General features: G+C 34.9%; 1 protein-coding gene across 2 annotated transcripts in view; it reads left to right on the forward strand.

The window, feature by feature from the left end:
• ZFAT (zinc finger and AT-hook domain containing) overlaps positions 1-25,018 on the forward strand; it is a 318,710-nt gene that overhangs the window by 186,997 nt on the left and 106,695 nt on the right. For both annotated transcript variants that reach the window (XM_007488369.2, XM_007488367.2), the window contains 2 exons: positions 5,726-5,899; positions 19,942-20,030. In XM_007488369.2, coding sequence (XP_007488431.1) covers positions 5,726-5,899; positions 19,942-20,030 — 263 coding nt within the window. The remainder of the gene's footprint in view (positions 1-5,725; positions 5,900-19,941; positions 20,031-25,018) is intronic.

The raw sequence follows: 25,018 nt of genomic DNA on the forward strand, positions 1-25,018 counted from the left end.
TTTCACCAAATGAATTTGAACTGGGCTGTTTTAATGCAATGACTATTTCACCATTAATTTTCTCATTCTCCCTAGAGTCCCAAATCAGTGGAGTTAACTTTCTATTACATGGAAATACCCAAGTATATTGGTCTGTTCTTAGCAGATATAGCAAAAAATTGGATTTTAAAATTAATTATTTTTGAGCTCCTTCCTTGTATGATGATGTCTCTTTGTGTCAGTTCTCTTAGATGTCTTTCTTAAACTATCCTACTTGGTTGGGTATTTATAATTATGAAAGAAGTATAAGTAGAGCAATAAACCTTGGGCTAAGAATCAGTACAAGAGAGTAGCATGTTAGTACTGTTGTCACTTCTGTTAGGTATGACGTGTGAGCCATAGTCAATACTGATCTTATAAGAAGTGAAACAATAGACAAGACAATGGATAATATAAAGAACCACTGGTAAGAGAGGTTTTAAAAAGTCATGGACAGGGGCAACTAGGTGGCTCAGTGAATTGGGAGCCAGGCCTAGAGATGGGAGGTCCTGGGTTCAAATTTGACCTCATATATTTCCTATGAGAGTCTGGGCAAGTCACTTAACACCCATTGCCTATCCCCTACCATGCTTCTGCCTTGGAACCTATACATAGTATTGATTCTAAGATGGAAGGCAAGGATTCACAAAAGGAAAGGCTCGAACTCTTTTTGGATCAGTCAATTTTTATATATATCCTCTGTTATTTGTTCTTTTTTTTTCCATTTTAAAATCGAAGTTGTTAGTAAGTTCCATGTGTAGCCTTATTGGTCTCTTTAGGCAATTCTCATTTCCTCCTAGTTGGAAATTTTTTTTCCTGTGGAATTTCATTCTTGAGAGTACACCAGCTTGTGCTGTAGGATTTAGGTCAAAGAATACTATGAACACTTTGAAATTAGCTCTTGCTGGATATCAGCTTTATTTTAGACTATCCCTAGTTTCCTTCTATTTTTATAGTATAAAATCAAAGATAGAATGATTATTTTACTCCAAAGTTCCCATCATGTTTTACTTCAATAAATACTTTTTTCCTGGTTGGTGAGATTTAGGTCCAGAAGTGTATGCTCCATGTCATTTTATCCAACTTTTCAAGGATAAAACTATTATTAATGAGGACCAAGACATTTTTATTTATTATGTTTTTGTCAGGTAGAGCTCAAATAGATGTCTGCATAATTAAAGTTCCCCATTTTAACTGTATTATTCACCACAATGCCTCTATTGGTGATCTCTTTCCCAAATTTATCATCTGTTTTATCCATTTGTCCTGCTGAATCAAAGTAATAACACTATTGCTTTTATTTCTTCCTGTGGTAAACTTCTTGCAGATGTTGTCCATGACAGTTCTCTCCTTAGGTTCCTGGGTTTCCTCAGGTGGAGTTTTTTGTTGTTGTTCAGCTGATTGTTAGTCTTTTCTGATCTCACGAGTAGATATTTTTATATATATGGTTCCTCTTCTACCTCCTTTTACCCTTATTTTAGACATGGGTCTCATTCCAGAATGTCTTCAAGATTCCTGTGAGGGCAAATTTACCTCTTTGGCTAATGATCTTTAATTCACCTTATTATTCATTCTTTAATCATGGCCTTGGTCATCACAATAATAATGATAACAATATGTTTCTTTTAAATTATTATTTTACATATATTATTAAATTTGATCTTCAAAACTACCCTATGAAACAGGTACAGTTTCTGACTCTATATAAGAATAAGACTGAGAGAGCATTATTTTGAATATCTAGAGGCTTTTTATTTGATCTGTTTTCAGCAGCTAGTTTGAGTTTTCTAAAGGCAATATGTTATATGGGAAGAACATTGACTAAAATCAGAGAACTTGATTTCAAATCCCACTTCCAACACTAGTCATATAACCAATCACTATCCTATGTCCTAGTTTCCTCATCTGTAAAAATGAGGGGATTGGACTAGATGGCCATTGATGTCTCTTCATCTCTAGATCTATGATGGTATGAGCTGCTCAGGGTCATATTAAGCTTCTGAGGCAAACTTTGAACTCAGGTTTTCCATATTCCAAATATAGTAATATATCTACTATACCACCTATTCCATATAGATGTCTAAGGCTATCAGTTTTCTTTCTAACTTTTTTCTTACATTTTACAAATTACTGAACATCTTTTTTTTCCTATCTTTTTGTTACTCTCTATGGTACATACTTGGGTAGATACCATATGGACAGTTTTCTTTTTTCCCCTTCCTTTGCAATTTAAAGCACTATTAAGATTTACAAGACTCCAGGAAAATACTATACTACCAGTACTTGTTATATACACTTCATCCCTGGCCAGGAACCTATCATTCTTTTATATTAGGCTGTTGTCTAGAAAATTAAATCCTGTTTCTTGACGCTATGTTCTTATTGTGGGGCCTGATTTTCTAAGCTTTTCTTTTCTCTTCTGAATTTTTGGACTTTAATAGTCCAAAATTTTAATAGTCCATTCCATGGGGGCAAATACAGCAGCTGTACTCTTGAAGTCTTAATTTCTTTACTAATCTTTACCTCTACTGTCTGTGTTTCTTTTGGTAATATATATGTGTGTGTATGTATGTATGTATGTATGTATATATATATATACATATATATATATATATGTATATACATACATCTGTCCCTGGATGAATCACCAGAAATAATTATTAGTAATTAGATTTGACAAGTCATGGGAACCTTTCTGTCCTTTCCTGGCTATATATTTTAGGAAAGTTGACAGAACTTTCTATTTTTAATGTCACTTCTATGAGTGGTTTCCTCAGTGTCCTTCACTGGGGAATTGTATATAACCCTCCACTCTTCTTCTGACCTGAAAGCTCAAAATGAGTTGAGGCTGGCAAGAAATGCTAATAGTTTTTTTTTTTAATACCTCTATAGGGGAAAAGAAGAGCATTAAAGAAAGCATTGAACTGCTACTTGGGATAGATGGAATTGTGATGATGATGATTGATAGATAGATAGATAACAAAGGCAAGGTAGCATAACTTAACTTTGACTTTGCATCTGTTTTCTCTAAAAGCCTTTGCATTAAAAAGGGACAGAGTGAAAATGACTAAGGGGAAGAGGAATTAGAACTGTTATGCTTGATCCCATAAGGCAGAACCAGAAGTAGTTGATAGAAGTTGCTGAAATACAGATTTTTATCTAATACAAGGCAAAATTTCCTAATGATTCAGACCATCTAAAAGGCAAATGGACAATCTTAGGATTTCCTGAGAGGTCTTTAAATAAAGGCTGGATGGTCACTTATTTGAGCTATTATAGAAGGAATTCTTAAGACTTTGAATTTTGTCAGTGTGAGATAATAGAAATGAGGACATATATGACCAGCACAAGAATGAAAGTGATGAACAAATTGAATACTACATTATTATTTGAAAATTATTAAAATGATGATAAATATTCCATTTAATTGAATAGATTACTTATTGAAGATAAACATGGGTTCCATTCTTTCAGAATTAGAAATTCTGGGGGAGGAGTTGCGATTTGTTCAGGTGGAAGATAGCAACAAAATTACAGCCCTCAAAAATATTTCACCTCAGAATTTAAAAATAGAATTTCCAGTGACCCACAAGAATCCCACAGAAGGCTTTTTGGAGTACTGACTTAAATTCTTGATTTTTATCAATCTACTGTGATAGTTTATATTTTTGATTATCATGTAGAAAATTTATAGTGGAAATTTGCCTTTGTCAAAGAATAGCAGCTGATATTCAAGTTCCTTGAACTTTTTTTCTTTCGGGGCTTTTTAATATTTTTTTGTGGGTGTTATTAACTTCTTTGGCAGGCTTGTGAATTCTATGGATCCCTTATCAGAATGCTATTTTTAAATTCATAAAATAAAATATATAGGATTATAATGGAAATCAATTGTAATAAAATACAATTATTAAAATATACTAAAAAAAAAACTCACCACACCCAGGTTGAGAACCTATGCTCTGTTTTCCCCCAGGTTGAGAACCTATGCTCTGTTTTCTATCAGTCATGTCTCTTTTCATGAATTTAATTAAGTTCACTTGGATCCCACATCTTTGGTAATCTTACCAGCTTTGCTTTTTCCATATTGTTCTTATTCTGGTTTTTCTTGTCTCATTACTAATGCAAACACTATTATTGGGTCTCTTCCCAATTTTGTTAAATTGCAGATCACATAATGAGAAATCCCCTAAGCAAAAGTTTTGACTTTTAATCTTACTGATTCATTTAAATGATGTATAACCAGGTCACTTCTCTTTCTTCTTTATACAGTTTAGTTATAAATGTTAGAAAGGACCTCGTTATTGTCACTTGTTCAGTCCTGTCTTAAAGCATGAATCCCTTCTACAAAAACCTTTCCCCCTTTTTGAAAATTGGGACATTTGTTTCTGATTCTTTCATATCTTTACCCTACTCTGAATTTCCACACAGCTCACTGATAGCAGATCAGCAACCATGTATTTTAGTTCTTTCTGTATGTTGGAATTTGATTTATTTCATACAGATGACTTGAACTCATTGAGGGCTTCTGTCTTTCCCATTTGTTCACTTACAATGGGTTTCTCTTTCCTCTTTATTGTTTTTGTTAGCCACCATTCTTGTTACCTTGGTAGAGAAAACAGAAGCCTAATAAAGGTTTGGTAGGAACATTATCTTTTGTCCCATCTGACTTAAAACCTGCAGGTCTACTTTTTTGTTTCCATCTAAAAGAATTTTTAAAAGCTCCCTTTCATTCATTTTCAGTTGCATTTTACAAGCTTCATTTCATGCTGTCCTTTCTCTTCTATTACTTCCATTAGAATATACTTCTCATAAGATGGGATTGCTTCATTCACAACACAACACACAACATTTATTAAATACCTTTTGATTGATAGATAGATACTCAACCATGGCCTTCTTGGCAATACCACTTCATCTTTGGTTGCCGCTTTCTACTTCCATCTTTTGAAGTACGGAGTATGCCTTTTGAAGTCTAAGCTTGCTAGAGAGCTTTCAACAGTCTTCTCAGCATCCACAAGCATCCACATTTTAGTTTTCATTGGAATAATTTTATATTGTGTCATCAAGATTTTTTTTTCATAAGAGCCTTCCTTTTTACCCATTGAATCAGTCTCCTTTTTAGAAACCTCAAATCAATTAGTTGGATGAGATGACCAGAAATAAAAATATCTTAAGATGCCATTGAGAACATCATGACTAATGTTGTTTTAGTACTTAAGAAATAACTAGGATTTTATCATTGTGTGGCCATGCGTATTCTTCCTCTGCCCCCCCCCCCCCCCCCCCCGTTCTTTCCTCATGTGCTTTCCTCAGTGGTTTAGTGAGTTATTATGAGCAGCAATTCAACACCTGGTTGTGTGTTATCTCTGGGGTGGAGCTTCTCCAAACTTAGCTGACTGTTCTTGGCTAGTGAATATATATGTAGTAGGCACTTAATAAATGCTTGCTGACTGGATGATTTGTTATCCATGAAGTTTTTCCATCTTGAAAGGATCTGTTAGACATTATTCTTTATTGCCAAAGGCTTTGAGAGCCCAGGATCACTTTGATGCCATAAAGATACATTAGAGGAGGAAGTTGGTGGGGGAATTTTCTGTTATTCTCCCAGACATTTTCAGAATATCCTCAGTTTGTAATTCTTACATGCTTCGTTTCTCAAAACAATTAAAAAACTAACTTCCTTTTTTCCCCCCTTTCCTCTGGATAGGTGTGAAACCATTCAAATGTTCACTATGTGAGTATGCCACTCGCAGCAAGAGTAATCTCAAGGCTCATATGAACAGGCATAGCACTGAGAAAACTCATCTGTGTGATATGTGTGGCAAGAAGTTCAAGTCAAAAGGCACATTGAAAAGCCATAAGCTCTTGCACACTGCGGATGGTGAGTAGCAGATCCCCTTCCATTCGTTAGTCCCTTTTTAGAGACTGTGTCTTGCATTAATCCTTCACCTCTAGGATACACTTAAAGGGAAAGGAAGGAAGAAGCTTCCCCAGGAAACTAGGCACTGGGTAGTTCTGATTTAAATATAAGTTCTCTCTTAGCTCCTTGATTGGGTGTTCCTCAGCCTGACTAAACTGTAGAGGGCTTTAATAAGCCTTAGGAAACTGCAGTTAGACCAGCCTGAGTCAATCTATAAGCCACGAGTATTTGCTTTTTTATGCCTCTCAATGGCACTGTTGCTAGGAACAAATCCAAGATAGAGCATTCATTTGCCATGTGTAGAATTTGAGAAGTGTGCCATCATACTTTGAATTTGCATCCTTTCTCTGTTATTGCCCAGTGGAGACTTTGAGTCTTCACTGTGAGCCATATATAGCTTGACTTACCTCAAAATGAATCCATGGTTGACATAGAGCTTGGAATTTTTTTTTTACAGCAATAAAAAAGAAATAAGATCTATATAACACTATGAGATTTGTAAGGTACTCTGTGTACTTATAAAAAATTGTATTTCAATTTATCCTTTGTGCTTCCTGGCATGTCTTCTCCTAGGGCAAATACCTGCTTCGTCTACTGTGGTCTTGACCCTGGCTAATGTTGATTTCAAAATCACAAAAAAAGTTTTAGGTTTCATTTATGAGGATATTTATACATAAACACACCCATTTTTACCTTGATTTCATTGATAGTTGGTACATTGGATAGAGTGCCAAGTCTGTAGTCAAGAAGTCCTGAGTTCAGATCCAGTCTCTTGACACTTACTCTTTGCCTTGAGCATGTCACTTAACTCCTGTTTGTGTCAGTTTCCTTATTTGTCAAATGATGCTAGCACCTACAATTAATAATCTGCAGTTATTGTGAAGATCAGATGAGATAATTGCAAAATTCTTAGCATAGTGTCTGACACATAAGTACCATATAAATGTTAGCTTTTATCATATACTTCCTCCTACATAAATAACTTTAAAAAAAAGCATTTATTAAATGCTTTCTTTGTGCCAAACACTGTAACAAGTACTAGGGATACAAAGAGAAAGAGTGAGAGTCTCAGAACTTACTGAACTTCTTTTTGGGGTGACAAGAAAGTTCATCTTCAGGAAACTTGTAAGTCTTATGGAAGCAGTTTTAGGGCAGATGGCAAAATCCAGGGGAAAATTTCTTACATTATCAGAGGGTTCAATGCTTATCATTTGGTCATTGAAAATGATCAATAGAGACTATAGTGACCCTTAAATCTGCCAGCTGCTAGTGCTTCCCTACCCAAAATAATCTATTTAGTTTGTTAATTCATTATGTATATGTATTTGTCTCCCACTTGTAGAAGGTACGATTCTTAAAGATGGACAACTGTTAGATTTTTTGTTTGTTTTTGTTTGTATGGCCAGTGCCTAACACAATGCCAATGAAAGATCTCATCAGTGCTCATGGACAGATATGGGAGCAACCATTTACAAAAATCTATGTAAATTGTCTCTTCATTGCATTTATAACAACCATTTCTTTAAGGGTCAACCCTCATATAAAGAATAGATGTCTTATATACAGTTGTGTGTGAGTCAAAGTTAAGAGGCTGCATTTTACAATGAAAGATTCTAGGTTTGGAGACAGATAGGCTGAGTTCAAACCCTGGCTCTTCAATTTAATAACTTTGAGACCTTTGGCTTGTCATTTTATCTTCTTAGCTTTGGTTTGCTTGGCTCTAAAATAAAAGAGTTAGACTTGATGACTTCTAAATCTCTGCTCCTCTGAAGTTCATTTAAAGGAAACCAACTGAAATCCCTCCTATAAATGAAAGAATCTTTTTTTCAGCCTGATATTCTAGTGTATGCTCATTTGCCCTATATTGTCCCTTTATCCCTTCCTCTCAATTGAGAAATTTGCATTATACTTTACTAAGAAAATAGACTATTCTTCATTAGTTCCTTCTACTCTGCTACTCCATATGCCAATGGCATATACCTTGGCATTTTACCTCATTTTCCTTATCTCTAGTCTCTGTTAAAATAAAATAGCCCAACAAGTCACTTAACCCCCATTACCTAAACCGTACCACTCTTCTGCCTTGGAACCAACATATAGTATTGATTCTAAGGCAGAACGTGAGGGTTAAAAAAAATACTCAAGGGCATCTAGGTGACTCTTTGGGAAAGGAACCAAGTTTGGAAATAAGAGGTCCTGAGTTCAAATCTGATTTCAAACACTTCCTAGCTATGTGACCCTGGGCAAGTCACTTAACCCCATTGCCTAGCTCTTACAGCTATTTTGCCTTGGAATTAATATTTAGAATTAGATAAGGGTTAAAAAAATAGCCTTTTATCTCTCCAAGGTCAGCCCCTTTACATGAACTCTTTGTCCCCACTCCTTCTATCCCATCCAGCAAATTTCTCCTACAGTCTTCCCTCACTCTTTTTAATTCCTAATGTTTGCTGATTTCCTAAATCTGATGCCTAAAAATGTGTCCCAGGCTCCCCCATGTGGGGAACCCCCCCAAAATAAAACAGAGAAGTTATTAATTTCTACTATTCCTATTATGTTTTATCCTACATCTGTTTCCCTTTTCATATAAATTTCTATAAAAATTAATCTATAATTGGTGCCTCCACTTATTTTCTTCTCATTCTCTTCTAAACATTATGAAATCTGAATTCCAAACTCTTTATTCAATTGAAACCAGTCTCTTCAATCTTATCAATGATCTCATATTTGCCAGATCTACTAGCTTCTTTTCAGTCCTCCTTATTGATCTTTCTGTAGCATTTGACACTATTAATCACCTCCAGAATATTTTCTCACTCTTAGTGTTTTTATGACACCATTTTCATGTAGTTCTCCTCCTAGATGTCTTCTTCATAGTCTGTGATTAATCATCCATGTCATATCTACTAACTGTGAATTGTATCCCAGTCTCTGTCATAGGCCCTCTTCTCTTTTCTGTTATATTCTCTCACTTGATGATTTCAAGGATTCAAATATCATCTCTCTTTGGTGATCTGTTCCCATATTATCAGCTTCATAGTGATTATTTTAAAGGTATCTCACAATCTAGAGATCATTTTCTCTATTACACCCTTTTCTTATCCTAACTTCCCCATTAATGTTGCGGTTATTACCATCTTCCAGAAATGGCAGAGATTTTTGAGAAACTTTAACTTTCCATGTGAGCAAAGGCTCATCTTTTCAATATTAATATCTTGCTTCTGTTTTTGTGATTATCACACTGAGCCTAGGCATGCCCAGTCTGAATCATATAACCAGTAAGAAACTCTAAAGAAAAGCAGGCATAAAATACATTGGCTATTTTATAGAGCAATGTGTTATTCATGTGACAAGAGTAAGGGATTAGGGGCAAACAACCAGATTGCTCCATTGCTACCTTCAGCACATTAAACCAAACCTCTGTGGTAAGCTTTTTGGATCACACAAGGATAGGCATGGATTGTTATGACCTCCTTTATTAGAGGGTATGATAAGAATAATATCATCCATGTGAACAAGACTAGTTTTTCCTTAAAAGTTATTGAAATCATCCTTGAGACGTAAGGTCCAGGGAACAAAGGCTTAATTACTTTTATAATAGAAATAGATGTTAGTTTCCTGGTAACTTAAGTACAAAAGGAACTCCTCCCTCTGGTTTGACTGGCAAACCAATAAGGCCAATACAGTGGCAAAGAAGCTGTGCTTGACTTCCTTGGTGCTACATCCTTGTCGAACATCCTTTCTATGCTAAGATAAAGTAAACTTCCTTTGGTTGTTTGGTAGATGACAGTGGTCACTTTTCATTTCAAGTGGTCACTTTTCATTTCAGTTCTCAACTTGAGCAATTTACTGTCCTGAATTAGCCAACTGAAGTAATTTCCATGTGGATGAAATCATAGAGCTCTTGAATATGTTAGGTTTTTACCCCTTATTTGATATGATAAACTACAAGGTCATGGTTCAGGGTTAGATATGTTATCTTTCAAGGAATCTTAAATAATTTTGTCATGTTATATATTTTATGCATTATGTAATATAGAATTTATTGGAAAGATTTTATGCATTATATAATATAGAACTTATTGGAAAAATATACGCCAATATTTTTTGCTCAATTAAATAAAATAATGTTTTTTTATACATATATAGGCAAAAACTAACCCTAGTAAAATATAAATGTTGAAAATACAGACCTTGGCTTTAAAAACAGTTAACATTTATATAGTGCTCTAAGATTTGTTATGTACTTTATAATTATTACCTCATTTGATTCTCATAACAACACTATGAGGTGGGGCTATTATTATCTTCATTTTACAGATGAGGAAACTGAGACAGTTTAAATAGTTGTCTAGCATCACACAGTTAGGAAGTTCATCTGAAGCTGGATTTGAATTCAGCCTTTCTGACTTCCAAGTCTAGACCTCTACCCACTCTGCCATTTAGCACCCTTTTTATTAAACAAATGTTACTTATTAAAGAAATTAGGAAAAATTAAAAAAAATGAGAAATGGAAATGACAATAACACAGAATAAGAATTTCATCCAGAAGTTTAAACAGTGCAAATTAATTGCCACAAGAAGACCAAAAGAGTTCAGAGAGCACCTTGGTCAGGGAATATTTGATCTATTATTCAAATGGAATGAGATGGCTACCAAAGAATCCACTGGGTTATAATATTAACTCATCTCTAAAATCTTCCCGATGAGTATGAAAGAAGATTATTACAACCATTGTCTCATAAAGTTGAGAGAAGTAGTGGAGTATAAAACCTGTCTAAACAAAGCTTGACAAAATATCAACTAAGGAAAGTCAAACTATAAAGTTACTCTGATGGCATTGAGGGATAAAAATGTAAGGAGGATTATGAACAGGAGGAAAATGGAAAAAGATTTGCAAAAATTATTTCAACAAAGTAATTTTTTCTGTCAAAGGTAGAGGAACCAGCATACTTGAACCCTAACATCATAGTCTCTGAGGTACTTATTATAAAGGTGGTATAAATATGATACACTAACAAGAACAAAGACAGTAAAAGTAGGAGGACTGAAATAAGTATATAGAGAAGAGGTTCATATTGGAAGTAATATAAATTGTTTGATCTTTGAGGGAACAACATACAAGGTATCTGAGGGAGAGAAAGAGAACAAAGGAATTGTGTTCAGGAAATGACTGCCCTTTAAAACTAGAAAAGCATTGAATGAGAGTCCAACAAAACGTTTCTGAGTTTGAGGAAGCTTGTAACCAGTGATAGCTCTCAAGTGGTGAATATTTGGGGGCATAACTCCACATGAAACTATATAGTGAGGACTATGATAAACATTAATGTTAGAAGTACTTACATTAATGGGATTCCAGATCTTTAAATATTGAAGTAATCAGCCTGGAAATATTTTTATTTTTCCTGATATTTAATAAAAACCTAAAAATAATTTTGAGTTCCATAGTCCTGTTCCCCCTCTTACCCTCCCACTGATTATAAGAACCTATAATATACTAGACAGGTTTAAATGAATCAGGGTTACTTACTTTATAATAAAAAATAAGACATCTCTATTAAAAAATAAAAGCTCTTTTAAGTTTAATGCCCTTAGTTCTTTTGGTTCCTTCCTACTCCCCTTACCACATACTTGAGTCAAGGGAAAGTTGTCTTGCAAATTTTAAAAAGAAGAATTATTCAGTCTTCAAGAATACTGGAACAGGCAGTAATTAGGCAAGTGGAGAGCTGAATATAGAAATTAAATTTGAGTGGAGGAAGAACGAAATGCCATCCAATAAAACATACGTAAAGAGTTCAATTTATTTTCTCCTGTGAAAGGAAAATCAGCATATACTTTAGTAATGCTTCAATTATCAGGAAAATCCAAATGTGAATCTTTTAGATTCTTTTTAGCTCTGTGACCCTGGGCAAGTACTTTAACTTCTGTCTTTCTCAATGTCTTTATCTATAAAATGGGCATCATAGTAGCAGTTACTTCACAAGGTTGTCTTGGGGATCAGTTAGATAATATAAAATTATTTTACAAGCTCTAAAGTACTATATAAATGTTAGCTATTATCCAGCAATTTGAGCTAATATACTATGCTTGAGTGAAAAATGTTTCTAAGCAGGCAAAAGATATGCTCCTGATCTAAGCATTAAAGCTTATTCAAAATATTTATTGAAAAGTCCCTTACATTTGCATTCAGAATCCATTTATTTCTTTATTTTATGCAATTGTAAAAAGTTTGTTTATCCACAGAAGAATTATATCATGAAGCAGTTTTGAGAGACATAGGAGTCCAGTTCTCTCACTTTTCATCTTTCATATATGTTTGCAGCCACATGGCATCACAAGGAGGATATTGATGTTAAAGAGATGGACTTTTGGGAAATAATAGACTTGGAATCATTGAAGGCCATGATAGTTTACAAATATACTAAATTCTGGTATCCTCTAGCTACTCAATTTTCAGCTCACTTTTATCTATGTTCAGAGGCACGGTGGAGAATTGTGGAAGAAGTGATGAATTATTTCTAATTCTTATAAAAAGTGCTTTTTGACTTTTGACTAACTGGCCTTATTAACTTGGAGCAAAGCCATTTAATGTCTCTGAGACTTAGTTTCCTCATCTTTAAAATGATAGAGTGGGACTGGAAGATTCTTGTGTGCCCTAAAAGATTCAAATTCTTCTGTGCTCTAAAGCTTTATAAGATATATGTGTGCATACATGTATATATGTATGAATTGAATAAGTGGCCCATTAAACTAAATGCCATTGACTGGGGAATACTTATTTTTCGAATGTGTCTTATATTTTTAATATGAATAGTTAGAAAAATCAGACCAATATATCTTTTTTTGACATTGTGGACCATACTGAGGAAGTCCCATAGTGGTCTCAAATCAAACAATACAAATGTTATCTGTGAAATAGGAGCATTTGGAGAACCAATTCAACAGTAGGAAATCCTCCTCTTGTTGGAATTGTGCATGACATCTCCCAACAATTATGGACAATTTGACCAAGTATATATCTTCCTATTATTTTACCCATAATTTGATTAAACACTTAATGTATTGTTGAACAGAACTACCTGTGGTTTGTCAGATATATGTGAAGACTTATTTTATTAGTATATAATTTTTATTATTACATTGTCATTATGATTATATTATTATTGACTCAAATACATACATTTTTCTATATTAATGGAAGTATATTTTAAAAAAAGATATTTTGGTGGGTTGCCTTGATTGCCTTAATTTACTTTTAAAGAATCATGATTTTAGTCATTATTAGGTCTGTATTTTTCTTTCAGGATTCACATTACGAACTAGAAGTACACATAACCCACACATTCACACACATAATCTAAAAACAAACCAATGACTAGTGTATTTGTCATACATAATGTATGTGTACATTGTCTTGTATATGTACATACCTTACGTAATCTTATCATCGATAAGACTCCTTTAAGAAGAGAGTCAAAACTGCATTTTGGTCTGCCAAGTCAAATGTTTTTGTTAAATCAACAATATGTATGTCTCTCTCTCTCTCTCTCTCTCTCTCTCTCTCTCTCTCTCTCTATATATATATATATATATATATATATATATATATATATATATATATATATATATACACACACACACACACACATCTATCTCTATAGATATCTATATAGATATCTATATCTATAGATAGATAGATAGGAGGGCCTTTTTATTCTTTATATCTCCCAATCAGTCATGTAACCCCAAAAATGTAGTCTGGTAGAGAAAATCATTGACAAAACCTGCTTGTACCCATCTCTTTTTTATATCAGTGGCATATCTAATGCATTCTCATAAAGATTTCATGGTGATGAAGAAGCAACCAGTAAAGGTTGGTAGTTGTTCATGTCTTCTTGCTCACCTTTTTCAGGTGAGGTGAAGCACTGTGCATTCTTTTCCATTATTTTCCAGTCTTCTCTTCATTGACATAATTTGAAAACTGATCCTCTGGATTTCTTTAGCATTACTTCCTACATCATAGATTGCTTCTTATATTTGTTTAGTTTCTGCTGCAGCACCTAACTTCATCTTCTTAAATATAATGGCATCATATAGATTCCAAAAATAATGGATAGTTTCATGATCTTTTCTGAGGAAAATAAATACCTCTAAAATGCCACTATTTCTGTTAAATTTCACGTTTTTTGTTATCCTCCTAACTTTATCTGCATCCTCAAGATGAGCTGTCATCTTAAGTGACTCTGAAGGCTTTTTATACTAAAATGCTTTTTGCTATTTTGTGAAGTGAGATTGCTATGGCGTTTAATTATTCTTTATCATACTATTTTGCAGATAAGCTTGTACTCTGAATCATTGCCATTAGGTCTTGTGTCTCTGCTTGACAAGGATATGCTGACTGAGGTGGTTTCTAAGAACTTTGGCTTTGAATTGGGCAAAACCTCTAAGAAATAGTTACAGAGCCCAGGTCTTTAATTTTTTTCTATCCTTTTTTTATTTTTTCCTGAACCTATAGCTTTAATCAAGCAGATTTGGTTAGAGATGTGGTGAACCTACTAAATGTCTTCCCTTCATTATTATCCTTTTTCTAATTTTTTTTTTACTTTGCCTAGTCAGTAATGTGATTGCTAACTAGACAGCCAATTCAGAAATGGTTTCTTATTTCTCTGCCCTGCTGTTTCCTGTCTATTAAAATATAGTAGGTTTTCATTTTAATTTGTGTGGTTTGATCCAAAACTTATTATGTTTAGCACCTTAATTTAATTCACTTTTTTGCTGCTAATATACATGGGGATACTGGCATCAGGCTTCTGAGTAGTCAACATGTCATTAGACCCTTTCATTTAATAATAATAGTAGCCAAACTTTATGTAATGCTTATTATGTTCCAGGTATTGTGCTAAATACTTTATGATTATTATATCATTTGATCCTCATAATGAACTGGGGCTAGGGGGAGGTGCTATTATTAATCTCATTTTAGATGAGGAAACTGAGGCAAAGAGGGCTTGGGACTTACCCAGTATCAATCGATTAATCAACCAATAACATTTATTAAGCATTATTAAGTTCTAGACACTATGTTATGCACTATTTTCTGTAACTGGATTTGAACTCAGGTCTTCCTGATTCCAGGCCTGGCATTCTATCCATTTCAAAGGAGCCTTTGCCCTCCTCTGCTTTGGGGTGTTTCTTTTTGTTTTGTTTTGTTTTTGTATTAAATTCACCAGGTATAAAAGTGTATGTTGACTTTATGTTGAAGATCTTGTCAGGATCTTCATGGAATTTCTCTGCTTCTCCATTAAAATGTTAGTGCATTTCTTGTCATCACCTTTATGGTGGTTACTTGCTTATGCTCATTTTAAGCATGAAATGTAAAATATGTGTCATATTGATCATTTCTTATGTCTTCTTGGTGTGCAGTGAAACCAAATCTACTAGCTCCTTCATTTGTCTCTCCAAGGGGAGCCCATAGACCTCTCTTCCATGTTGCTGCAACTTCATGGAATTAGTGTTTATAGATATGTATACAATTTAATTCTGTCAGTATTGTCTCAGCCCTCTCACTGGGCAGAGATGTTGGTAATTGAAAAGAGGACTGAGTGATTTTAGTGTAATAATTTAAAATTTAAGTTTTTATGCTAACATAAAAGCTCTAAATAATATTTTGGTTACTGATTTAAAAATATTATAGGTTAAGTCAAAATATCTTTTAGCAGCTTTATTTGAAAAGAGGTGGAAAGAGTGAAAGTAGAAAAATGTAGCTAAAGAGACAGATTTTTACAAGCCTACCAGCCCTTCTCTGGTGAAGTGAGTGAGGCTCAGCCCCGCACGGGCTTCCCTATACCCCTTGTTCCCACCTGGATTTCCCAGTAATCCTCAGCCAAAAGTCTGGTGGTGTCTTCAGCTAGAATTCCACCAACACAGCCTCCTCCAAAGTCAAGGCAGGAATCTCTGGAACCAATCTATCCAGAAGCCAGGAAAGGAAGACCAGCTACATAACCAGCAAGCTGACACAGCATCCAGAGTAAGAGTCTCCTCCAGTTCATCTCACTGATGCAGTCTCCAAAGACCAACTCCAAAGGAGAAGAAGTTCAAAGGAGAAGCCCAAAGGAGAAGTCCCTTGGATAGGAAGTGTGGGACTTTTTATAGTCCTTTTTCCACATCACTTTCTGTTCCTTCCCCACTTTACAGGACCCAATCATGGTCTTCCAATTTGCCTAGCACTGCCCAAGGAGGTGGCAGTACCCTTTGGAAGTGTGAGCTTACTCTAGTAAGTGATTTGTGAATTCTTTTACTTAGAGTTAAGTAGGGATACTTTGAGTTCTTGATTTGTTTAGCTAAAAATAGGTAAAGGGAGAGTTAATCTTATTTTTACAATAGGCCATTTTGTCCCCCTTTCTACTGCTCATCCATGGGAACTGTGAAGAAAAAAGCAAGTCACACATGACTACTTTTGTATTTTTGTCTGTTTCATCAGTCAAAGTTACCCAACAATTTTCCATTGGCAGCCTCTCTGTTCTTGGCTACCATGCCCTCCTTTAATGGGACAATAGGCCTATTCTGGAAGGTTTTTCTAGTTCGGTAGAAGATGTCAACATTTACAGTTTACTGGCATAAGAGTTTTTGAGCTTTTTAGAACCTCGGGGTTTGGAAGATTTCTAAATATTGTGCCTTTTTGAATAAATGGAATTGAGGTATAACCTATTTCAGCAGCATCCAAGTATCCCTCTGAAATGGGCAAAATGATATATAACAAGTCAAGGAATTTGGATAGTGCAGCTGCACATTCCCTTTTTGAATCTTTCTTATTGTCTTCCTTACATCCTTGTTCATTATCTTCAGATTTATGAATTTCCTATTCGACCACTCACCATTTGGTGTCAGTCTAACCTCTGGCCAATGAAGAGTTATTCAATATTATCTATTTCTCTGAGGATAGTCATTATAAAAAACAAAATGGTAGTTCCAAATTATTACTTTTTATGAGTAGTAGTGAATCAGATTTTCATCATTTTAATTAGATAACAAAAGACCTTGTGTCAGGTTCTTTCCTAACTCTGCTTTATAGGAACTGTCAGTGGTTTAGTAAAAATGTTTGCAGTTTTTATTACAGGGATTAAGAGTCAAGGAGAAATGACTCTTTACTAGTATATTTATCAGAATTCTTTATATTCTCTTTTTCACACAAGGTTTGTCTCAGAACTCTTGGTAAATTCATAATGGTGAACTCTTGATCTTCAAAGAGATAATTAGTTTTCTCCACTTTGACATTGCTTTAACACATGTTCTTTTGTTGTTTCATCAGAATGACATTTTAATTCATGACAAAATATTTATTTACTGTTCTCTTTTCCTAGGATCACTTTTAGCTATGAGGATGGTGAGCATGACTAATTAATAATTAGTTGATATTAGTTGTCATTACTAATATCAACATCAGCTAGTCTAAGAACACTCATTATGTATTTATTTAAATAGTATAAATAAGCTGCTTTTCTTTCTTTTTTTTAAACCCATACCTTCTGTCTTAGAATCAATATTGTATATTGGTTTCAAGGCAGAAGAGCAGTAAGGGCTAGGTAATGGGGGTTAAATGACTTGCCCAGGGTCACACAGCTAGGAAATGTTTGAGGCCAAATTTGAACCTAAGACTTTCTGTCTCTAGGCATGGCCTTGTTCCACTGAGCCACCCAGGTGCCTCCTAAATAAGCTTCTTAAGGGCATGGCTTGTTTTTTTTTTTTTTTTTTCATATCATCAGTGCCTAGCACAGTGCCCATAATGTAGTAGGTACTTTATAAATGCCTATTGAATTTTGAGTAGTATTGCCACCATAGGTATGAAGGAAAGAGAAATATAGTTCAATGAGTCCAGAGATGAGGCCTCAGATAAACTCTGCATCTCCCTAATACCTATCATAGTTCTCAGAACACAGGAAATATTTCATAATTGTTTGTTCAAAATCTTTTGAATTTGTGAAGTACCATAAAATATGATGAAAATTAGGTAGTTGTATATATGGAACAAATAGCAAAAACATAAAGCTTGTTTTTAAAAATTATATTGTAGTTTATTTAAAAATTAAAAAAATACATTTTCACATGAGTTTTCTGAAGTTATATAGTTCAGTGTCTTCCTCCTTTCTTCCCTCCTTAGGTCCTAGAGCTGCAAGCAATTCAGTTTGGATTTTGCCTATATTATCATGCAAACTATGTTTCTAAATTATTTACTTTTGTAAGTAAATAATCTTACAAAATCAAAACCCTTATAAAACCAAAACCCTAAAACATATACCTAAATAAATAAGTGATCAATCATAGGCTTCCATCTACATTCTTACTCCAACAGTTCTTTCTGTGGGGATGGATAGCATTCTTTTTCATAAGTCTTCAGAATTGTTCTGGATCATTGTATTGCTGTTAGTAGAAAAGTCTATCACATTTGATTATTCCACAGTATTGCTGTTATTATGTATAATATTTTCCTGGTCTGCTTATTTCACTCTGCATCAGTTCATGTAGGTCTTTACAGCTTTTTCTGAAATCATCCTATTCATCATTCCTTATATCACAATAGTATTCCATCACCATCATATACCATGATTTGTTCAGCCATTACCCAATTGTAGGATTTTTTCCCATCTCAAAGAGCAAAGCTTTTAAAGAGAATGAAATTGAGCCAGGAGGTTGACCAAGATCGCCTGAGTGTATCTCTTGTCCCTTAGGACAACCAAGAATTTTAGTGTTCTCCCCTTCTTCTTGGTTCTACCTCTCCAAAATTAGTCTGAGGCAGGCTGAAAGTTGCTTCTAATATTTGAGTCCTTACCTGCTTCCTCACTTACTTAAGAGAGTCAGTTCTTATTTTGTCAGTAGTTTGCGAAACTATCCATTCTCAGCTGGGCAAATATGCACTTAGTTGAATTTTTGCAAAGCAACTGTGATATCAAGACATTGTCCAGATACTTCTGAAACAAAGATTGAAGCATGTTCAGTATATTTATCATGCTATTATTAACAGCATTGGCAATATTTTTAGCAACATTAATTTCACAACTTAACATAGAAGAGGTCTTTGTTTTCTTTTTCATCTCATTTCTCTTGTATATTGTTATACATCTCTTTGATTCTTCATGATCCCATTTGGGGTTTTCTTGACAAAGATACTGGAGTGATTTGCCAGATGGGAAAGGGGGGGGAGGAGGAGGAGGAGGGGGAGGAGGAGGAGGGGAAATATAAGAACAAATGAATGAGAAATATGCTGGGCCTGGATAAAGAACTTGGACCTAGGAAAGAAGACCTGCCATTTGTTAAGTCTGGTACTTTTTTTTGGATAATTCATTTAATTGCCTGAACCTCAGTTTCCCTGAAATGACAATAAGTGTACTCTATTGTACAGGTCAAACTAGATAATGTGAAAGAAGGTGTTTTATAAATCATAATATGTAGTACTTGTCCCTCACTATATTGCGGTTCACTTATTGTGACTTCACTATTTTATGAATTTAAAAAAATTATATCTAATTTTGTATTGTGGAATTTTTACTATATCAAGGGACCAACCACAGTGCTGTATTCTGTATCCTGGGTGCTGATTGACTCAGTATTTATGAGACTGTGGGAAGGGTTAATAAGAATTTGGAAAAGCTATTTATAGGAGGACAGGAAGGGTTTGTAAAGCCTTAAAATATATATAAATAATTAAATATAACACCGCTACTTTTCTGGGGTTTCTGGAACATAACTCCTGCAGTGAGGGATCACTGTATGCCTACAAGTAAGTATCATCACCATTAAGTTTTGTTCATTTTACAGTGTTGTAGATGATCTTTAAAGTCCTTTCCTTCTTTCACTCCATGTAAGACTCCTTGATCTTTTTTATGCCAGTAGAACTCCCTGCAACTAAAATGTTTCTCCTTTCTGGAGCAGGATACCAATTCTGCTCAGCTTTGCTGATTCTGTTGATTGGCATGAGCTCCATCTCACCTCACCTGATATTTTCTTTTCAGGTAAGCAGTTTAAGTGTACAGTGTGTGACTACACAGCTGCTCAGAAGCCACAGCTCTTACGTCATATGGAACAGCATGCCTCCTTCAAGGTAAGAAGATGCAGCAGATCCTAGTGGACCCTTAAAATGGAATTATTGCTCACTTTTCACCAAGTTTCTTTTTCAAATTGAGTTGTAGATACTTTTCATTTTCATATTTAGACATTAGATCAGGTTTCTTTTGTTATAACAGCAGCACCTGGAATTGAAAGCATGTCTTTTACTTTCTATTTCAGACACACAATCTTTTCAGTATAGTATATTAAAAAAAAAATCTGTTCCACTCATAGTCTGTTAAACACCAACAATAATAACAACAGATTCTATCATTTAGTGTATCTGTTTATATTTATCCTATTGATTTGTTTGTTATACAATCTCAATGTCTGCAGTGTTATTGATAGTTTAAATCTTGGGGGTTGTATCCAGTGAATTTATATAGTATAGAAGCTGGCCCTATGTCTCATACCAATGGATGTTTCAAATATATTGTTGATGATAATGGTGACACATAGAACAATGAGAAATGGGATGTCAAGTATATGAGTATATGAGGTAGAGTTGGGAATAGTACTAGGCTCTACAATAATAACTGTAGTCACAGGCCAAAGGTTAATTGTAAGCAGAAAATGAAATATTAATTGTACATAAATCATTAGCTTTTTCTAATTCTTAGATTAAAATGACTACTTCTGTGAGGAAGACTACTGTATTGTGTTTTCTTTTGTTGGAATGAATCATACCTATTGTTTCTTTAAGTTATTTTCACATAGCCATATAATTTATATTAGAGAAGTAATCTATTTGCATATAGTTTATATTTGTGCATGTATGTGTATATGAGCATATATGGATAATTATTTATGTTCTCTGTAACATATTAAGTTAGATCTTGAGCAAGAGTCTATGCATTTTATTGTTAATACATGGTGGTTTTGAGAGTTCTTAAATGTATTGATATTTTTTGCATACTTACCCATAAAACATATAAATATGTTGATTCACAGTATTTCCCCACCCAGTGTCTTATTGTGGTGTGGGAGTGACCCTCATTTCTCTGGCTTCCTGTAGGATTTTTTCTTTTGTTTCATAGCTTTGGAATTTGGCAATTACATTCCTGGGAGTTGTCTTTTGGGGGTTTAGTGTAGAAGGTGTTCTGTGAGCTCTGTCAGTGGCTGTATTGCCCCCTTGTTCTAGAATCTCTGGGCAATTTTCTTTGATTATATCTTGTATCACCATATCCAGTTTGGTGTTTATTTCTGGCTTTTCTGGGAGTCCAATTATTCTTAAATTATCTCTTCTCCCTCTATTTTCCAGATCTATCACCTTGTCGGTGAGATATTTTATGTTCTCTTCTAATTTCTTGGTGTTTTGGCTTTGCTTTATTAGTTCTTGCTTTAAAGCCTGGTTTTCTTTCACAGTTTGGTCAAACTGGTTCTGTAGATGCGTGAATTTCTTTTGCATCATTTCCCACTTTTCCTCCCAGAAGGCTTCCATCTTTTTGGTCATTTCTGATTCAAATTCTTCATGGGTTTGTGGAGAGTTTCCATTTCCTTTGGAAGATTTTGGAGCATTTTCTTGTATATCTTCTTCTATCTGCTCTGTATTTTGTATTTTGGCTCCATAGAATGTGTCCAAAGTCGTCCCTTTCTTCTTATTTTTCTTGGTATTTTGGGGCTTCTGTGCTTCTGTGGAGTTTGCCATCTCTGAATGTGGAGGATTAGCTTTTCTTATCTCTGTCTGGTGATCAGAGGCTTTAGTCCTGGGCAGATTGTCAGTTCTATGAGCTTTCCCTGGGTTAAACTGAATATGCCTCACTGGAACTGGAATGGAAGGGTCGGACCACGTTGCTTTCCGGAAGTTGCCTTCAGAATCACTGGCCGCGAGGCTGTTTCGTTGGCCTGCGGGGGGGATGGGCTGCAGCTTCCCCAAGCTCCGAGGGCAGGGACTTTCACTGAGACTTGGATAGCAGGATCCAGCCCGTGAGGCTGTCTTGCCCGCCCTGAGGGTTGCTGTTGTTTCGCTCTCTGCAGCGGGAGCTCCAGGCAGTTAACTTTCACTGGGACTCGGATAGAAGGCCCTGAGGGTTGTTGTTCTGAGGACCCTGCTCTCTGAGCCGGGCTAGGCTGCGGCTTCCCGGAGCCTTGGACTCTGCACTCCTACCCCTTAGGTCCGAGTGATCTCGGGTTCTGGCTTTTGAGGGGAGCCGTACCTTTTGATCCGGGTCCAGGTCCAGGTCCAGGAGGAGGGTTCCCAGGGTCTATGCTGTTGATCGTTTTGAATTTCAGCGCCTTAGGAGCTTATAGTTTGAGATCGGTCGGGAAGGGTTTTCCGGAGATCTGAACTTTAGCTTTCTCTAAGCCGCCATCTTAACCGGAAGTGTCACATGTCGACCCTCATTTCTCAAAGGCTGTATTAGTTTGAAGACTGGCCCAGCAGAGGAGTGTATAGTTTGAGTATCTGCCCAGCTTCGTTTGTAGAGAAGTAACTAGGACTAGGGCAGCTACATATTCATAGGATGTTATTTATGAAAAGTGGACTTTGTTTATATCAATGAGTAAACATTTATTACATACTTATTATGTACATGCCAGGTAGTGTGCTAGGCATTAAAATTCTAGTTCTCATGAGACCATTTATGTTTAAAGTTTTGATATTTGATATTATATTCATTTTATTAAAATGCTAAAGCTAAAAAAACCATCCCTTAAGAAGCTCACAATCTAAGAGACAATAAGCAAATAAATACATACATACAAACAATATGCAGGAAAAATGGGAAGTAACTAAAAGAAGAAAGGGAACATTGATTATCAATTATGTTTTATAGCTTTGTTATTTTCTTTCAGCTCATCACTTTTTATTCTAGTGCATTTACTAAGGGCTTGAGTTGGAGAGAGGGAGAAGAAAAACATTGAATGAGAGAAGTAAGGAAAGAGGAAGAGGAAAGGAGACAGTGAAGAAGGATGTTAGCGAGTAATACAGAGAAACCGATTTAGATATGGAGGGAGAGAATGGGGAAGAGAAAGTGAGAGAAGAAACTGAGAGAGAATTGAGAGAAAGGGAACTCAGGTCCTTACTACATGAATTAACCTTTTTTTGGTTTTTCCAATTATAGCCAGGCATTCTCCTTTGACATTCTCAGCTGATAGCCTTCATCTCCTTTCTCAATCCCTGGCTTCTCTATCTTAGAGAAGTCTTTCTATCTTTTTAAGCTGGTGAGGAAAGAATGATGCTTTCTAAAGAAATCTAAGAAAAAATGGCCTCATGATTCTTTTCTTTTCCTTGATAGTGCTTTATAAATGGGATTATTCTTCCATCATCGCATGACTTTTTAACTTTTGATAATTATCTCATTATAATCAGTTTCCTTAATTATCCTTTGTGTTTTATTTTATCCATTAAAATCATTATTCTGAGAAGGTAGCCCATAGGATTTCCTAGATTTCCAAAGAGTAGATGACACCAAGAATGTTAAGATTGCCTTCACTTGGGGGAAAAAAAATGATTTTTTTTTTTAGATTTAGCATTATTTTCATGAAAGGCATATAATGTTAAATATGAAATATGAAAAATATAAACATAAATAGTCAAGTGAGAACTAGGATTTTAGTTTAAAGACCTCAAGTCAAATTCCTGCCCTGCCATTATTAGTTGAGCGACCTTGGATTTTGTATTTCTCTGAGCTTCAATTTCTTCTTTTGTAAAATGAAGCTAGTAATACTTGAACTACCTCACTTCCTTCTTCAGAGAGGTTTTGTGAGGAAAGGACTTTGTACTATGGAATGCTGCATAAATCTATGTTATTGTTCTCATAAGCCATTGTTAAAGCAGAAATGAAACATGATTTTTGATCAATGTTAGTTAACGAGAGAGTGAAGAGGTAAAGGATAGAATTTTGTAGGTCTTTGTGGCAATTCAGATTACCTTCCTCCACAATTAATCAAGGATGATTGATTAATTGAGTAAAAGGCTTTGAGATAAAAGCTTAAAAAATTTTAAAACTAATTATCTATTCAGAGTATGAGAATTTTGTTTCTTTTGCTCTTGACAGCTGTACATTTTATTTAAGGGCCAGAATTACTAATATTTTCCTAGATAGTAGATTTTGTCCCTTTGCTCATTTTTAGATTCAGCTGATTGAGATTACTGTTATAAGCATCATTTCCTCCAACAAAATGCAAGTTATGAGTGCAAAGTGAGAATCCCACTGAATTCTGCTGTGATCAGACCATATGTAAAATACCATGTCCAATTCTGAAAGCTCCATTTTAGAAATGGCATTAACAAGGCTGAGTGTGTCCAGAAGAAGTGACTGGAAACTAAAGCATGCAAGGACTGGCAGGAAGAATTAGGGATGTTTAGTCCAGAGATAGAAGGAGGAACAAGGTAGAAGAGAATGGCACTATTATCCTTTTTGAAATTTATAATGGATTATTTGATAGATGAGGATTAGGTTTGTTTTACTTGACCTCAGAAGGAAGATATGGAACTTACGTTGTTGACTATATATAGTTGACTATGTGAGAACGACCTTCCTCATAATTAGAACTGTTGAAAAATGGGATGATTTGTCCTTGAATTGGTGAATCCTTGACTCCTCATCATAGAAATTTCTTGGCAAACATTGAATTTACTTATTGAAGATAGTATAAGTAGGAGTTGCAAGAGTTGATCTATGATATCCTGTGATCTAAGATATTGATTTATCTACTTCACTTTCATTACTTAGATTATTTAGAACATGATTCCCTTCAGAGAATTATATTACTTCTTTGACCATGATTTCTTTTGCAAGTTATGTATTTACTTCTTTAGAAGTTATGTTTACTTCTTTAGAGCAGGTAATTTTGTTATAAAGTTCATTCGACAATGACAGTTGTTAGCCTGTGTTGCTGTGGAAAATGACTGACTGGCAGCAGTAGTAACCTTGGATTATTCTTGGTCCTTTCTCTGAGAGCCTCTATTTTTTCATCTATAGAATGGAGGAACTAATATTAGCATTACTCTCCTCATGGGATTGTTTGGAGGGAAATATG

The sequence above is a fragment of the Monodelphis domestica genome, chromosome 3 (genome assembly GCF_027887165.1).
Source record: "Monodelphis domestica isolate mMonDom1 chromosome 3, mMonDom1.pri, whole genome shotgun sequence".
NCBI classification, from domain to species: Eukaryota; Metazoa; Chordata; class Mammalia; order Didelphimorphia; family Didelphidae; genus Monodelphis; species Monodelphis domestica.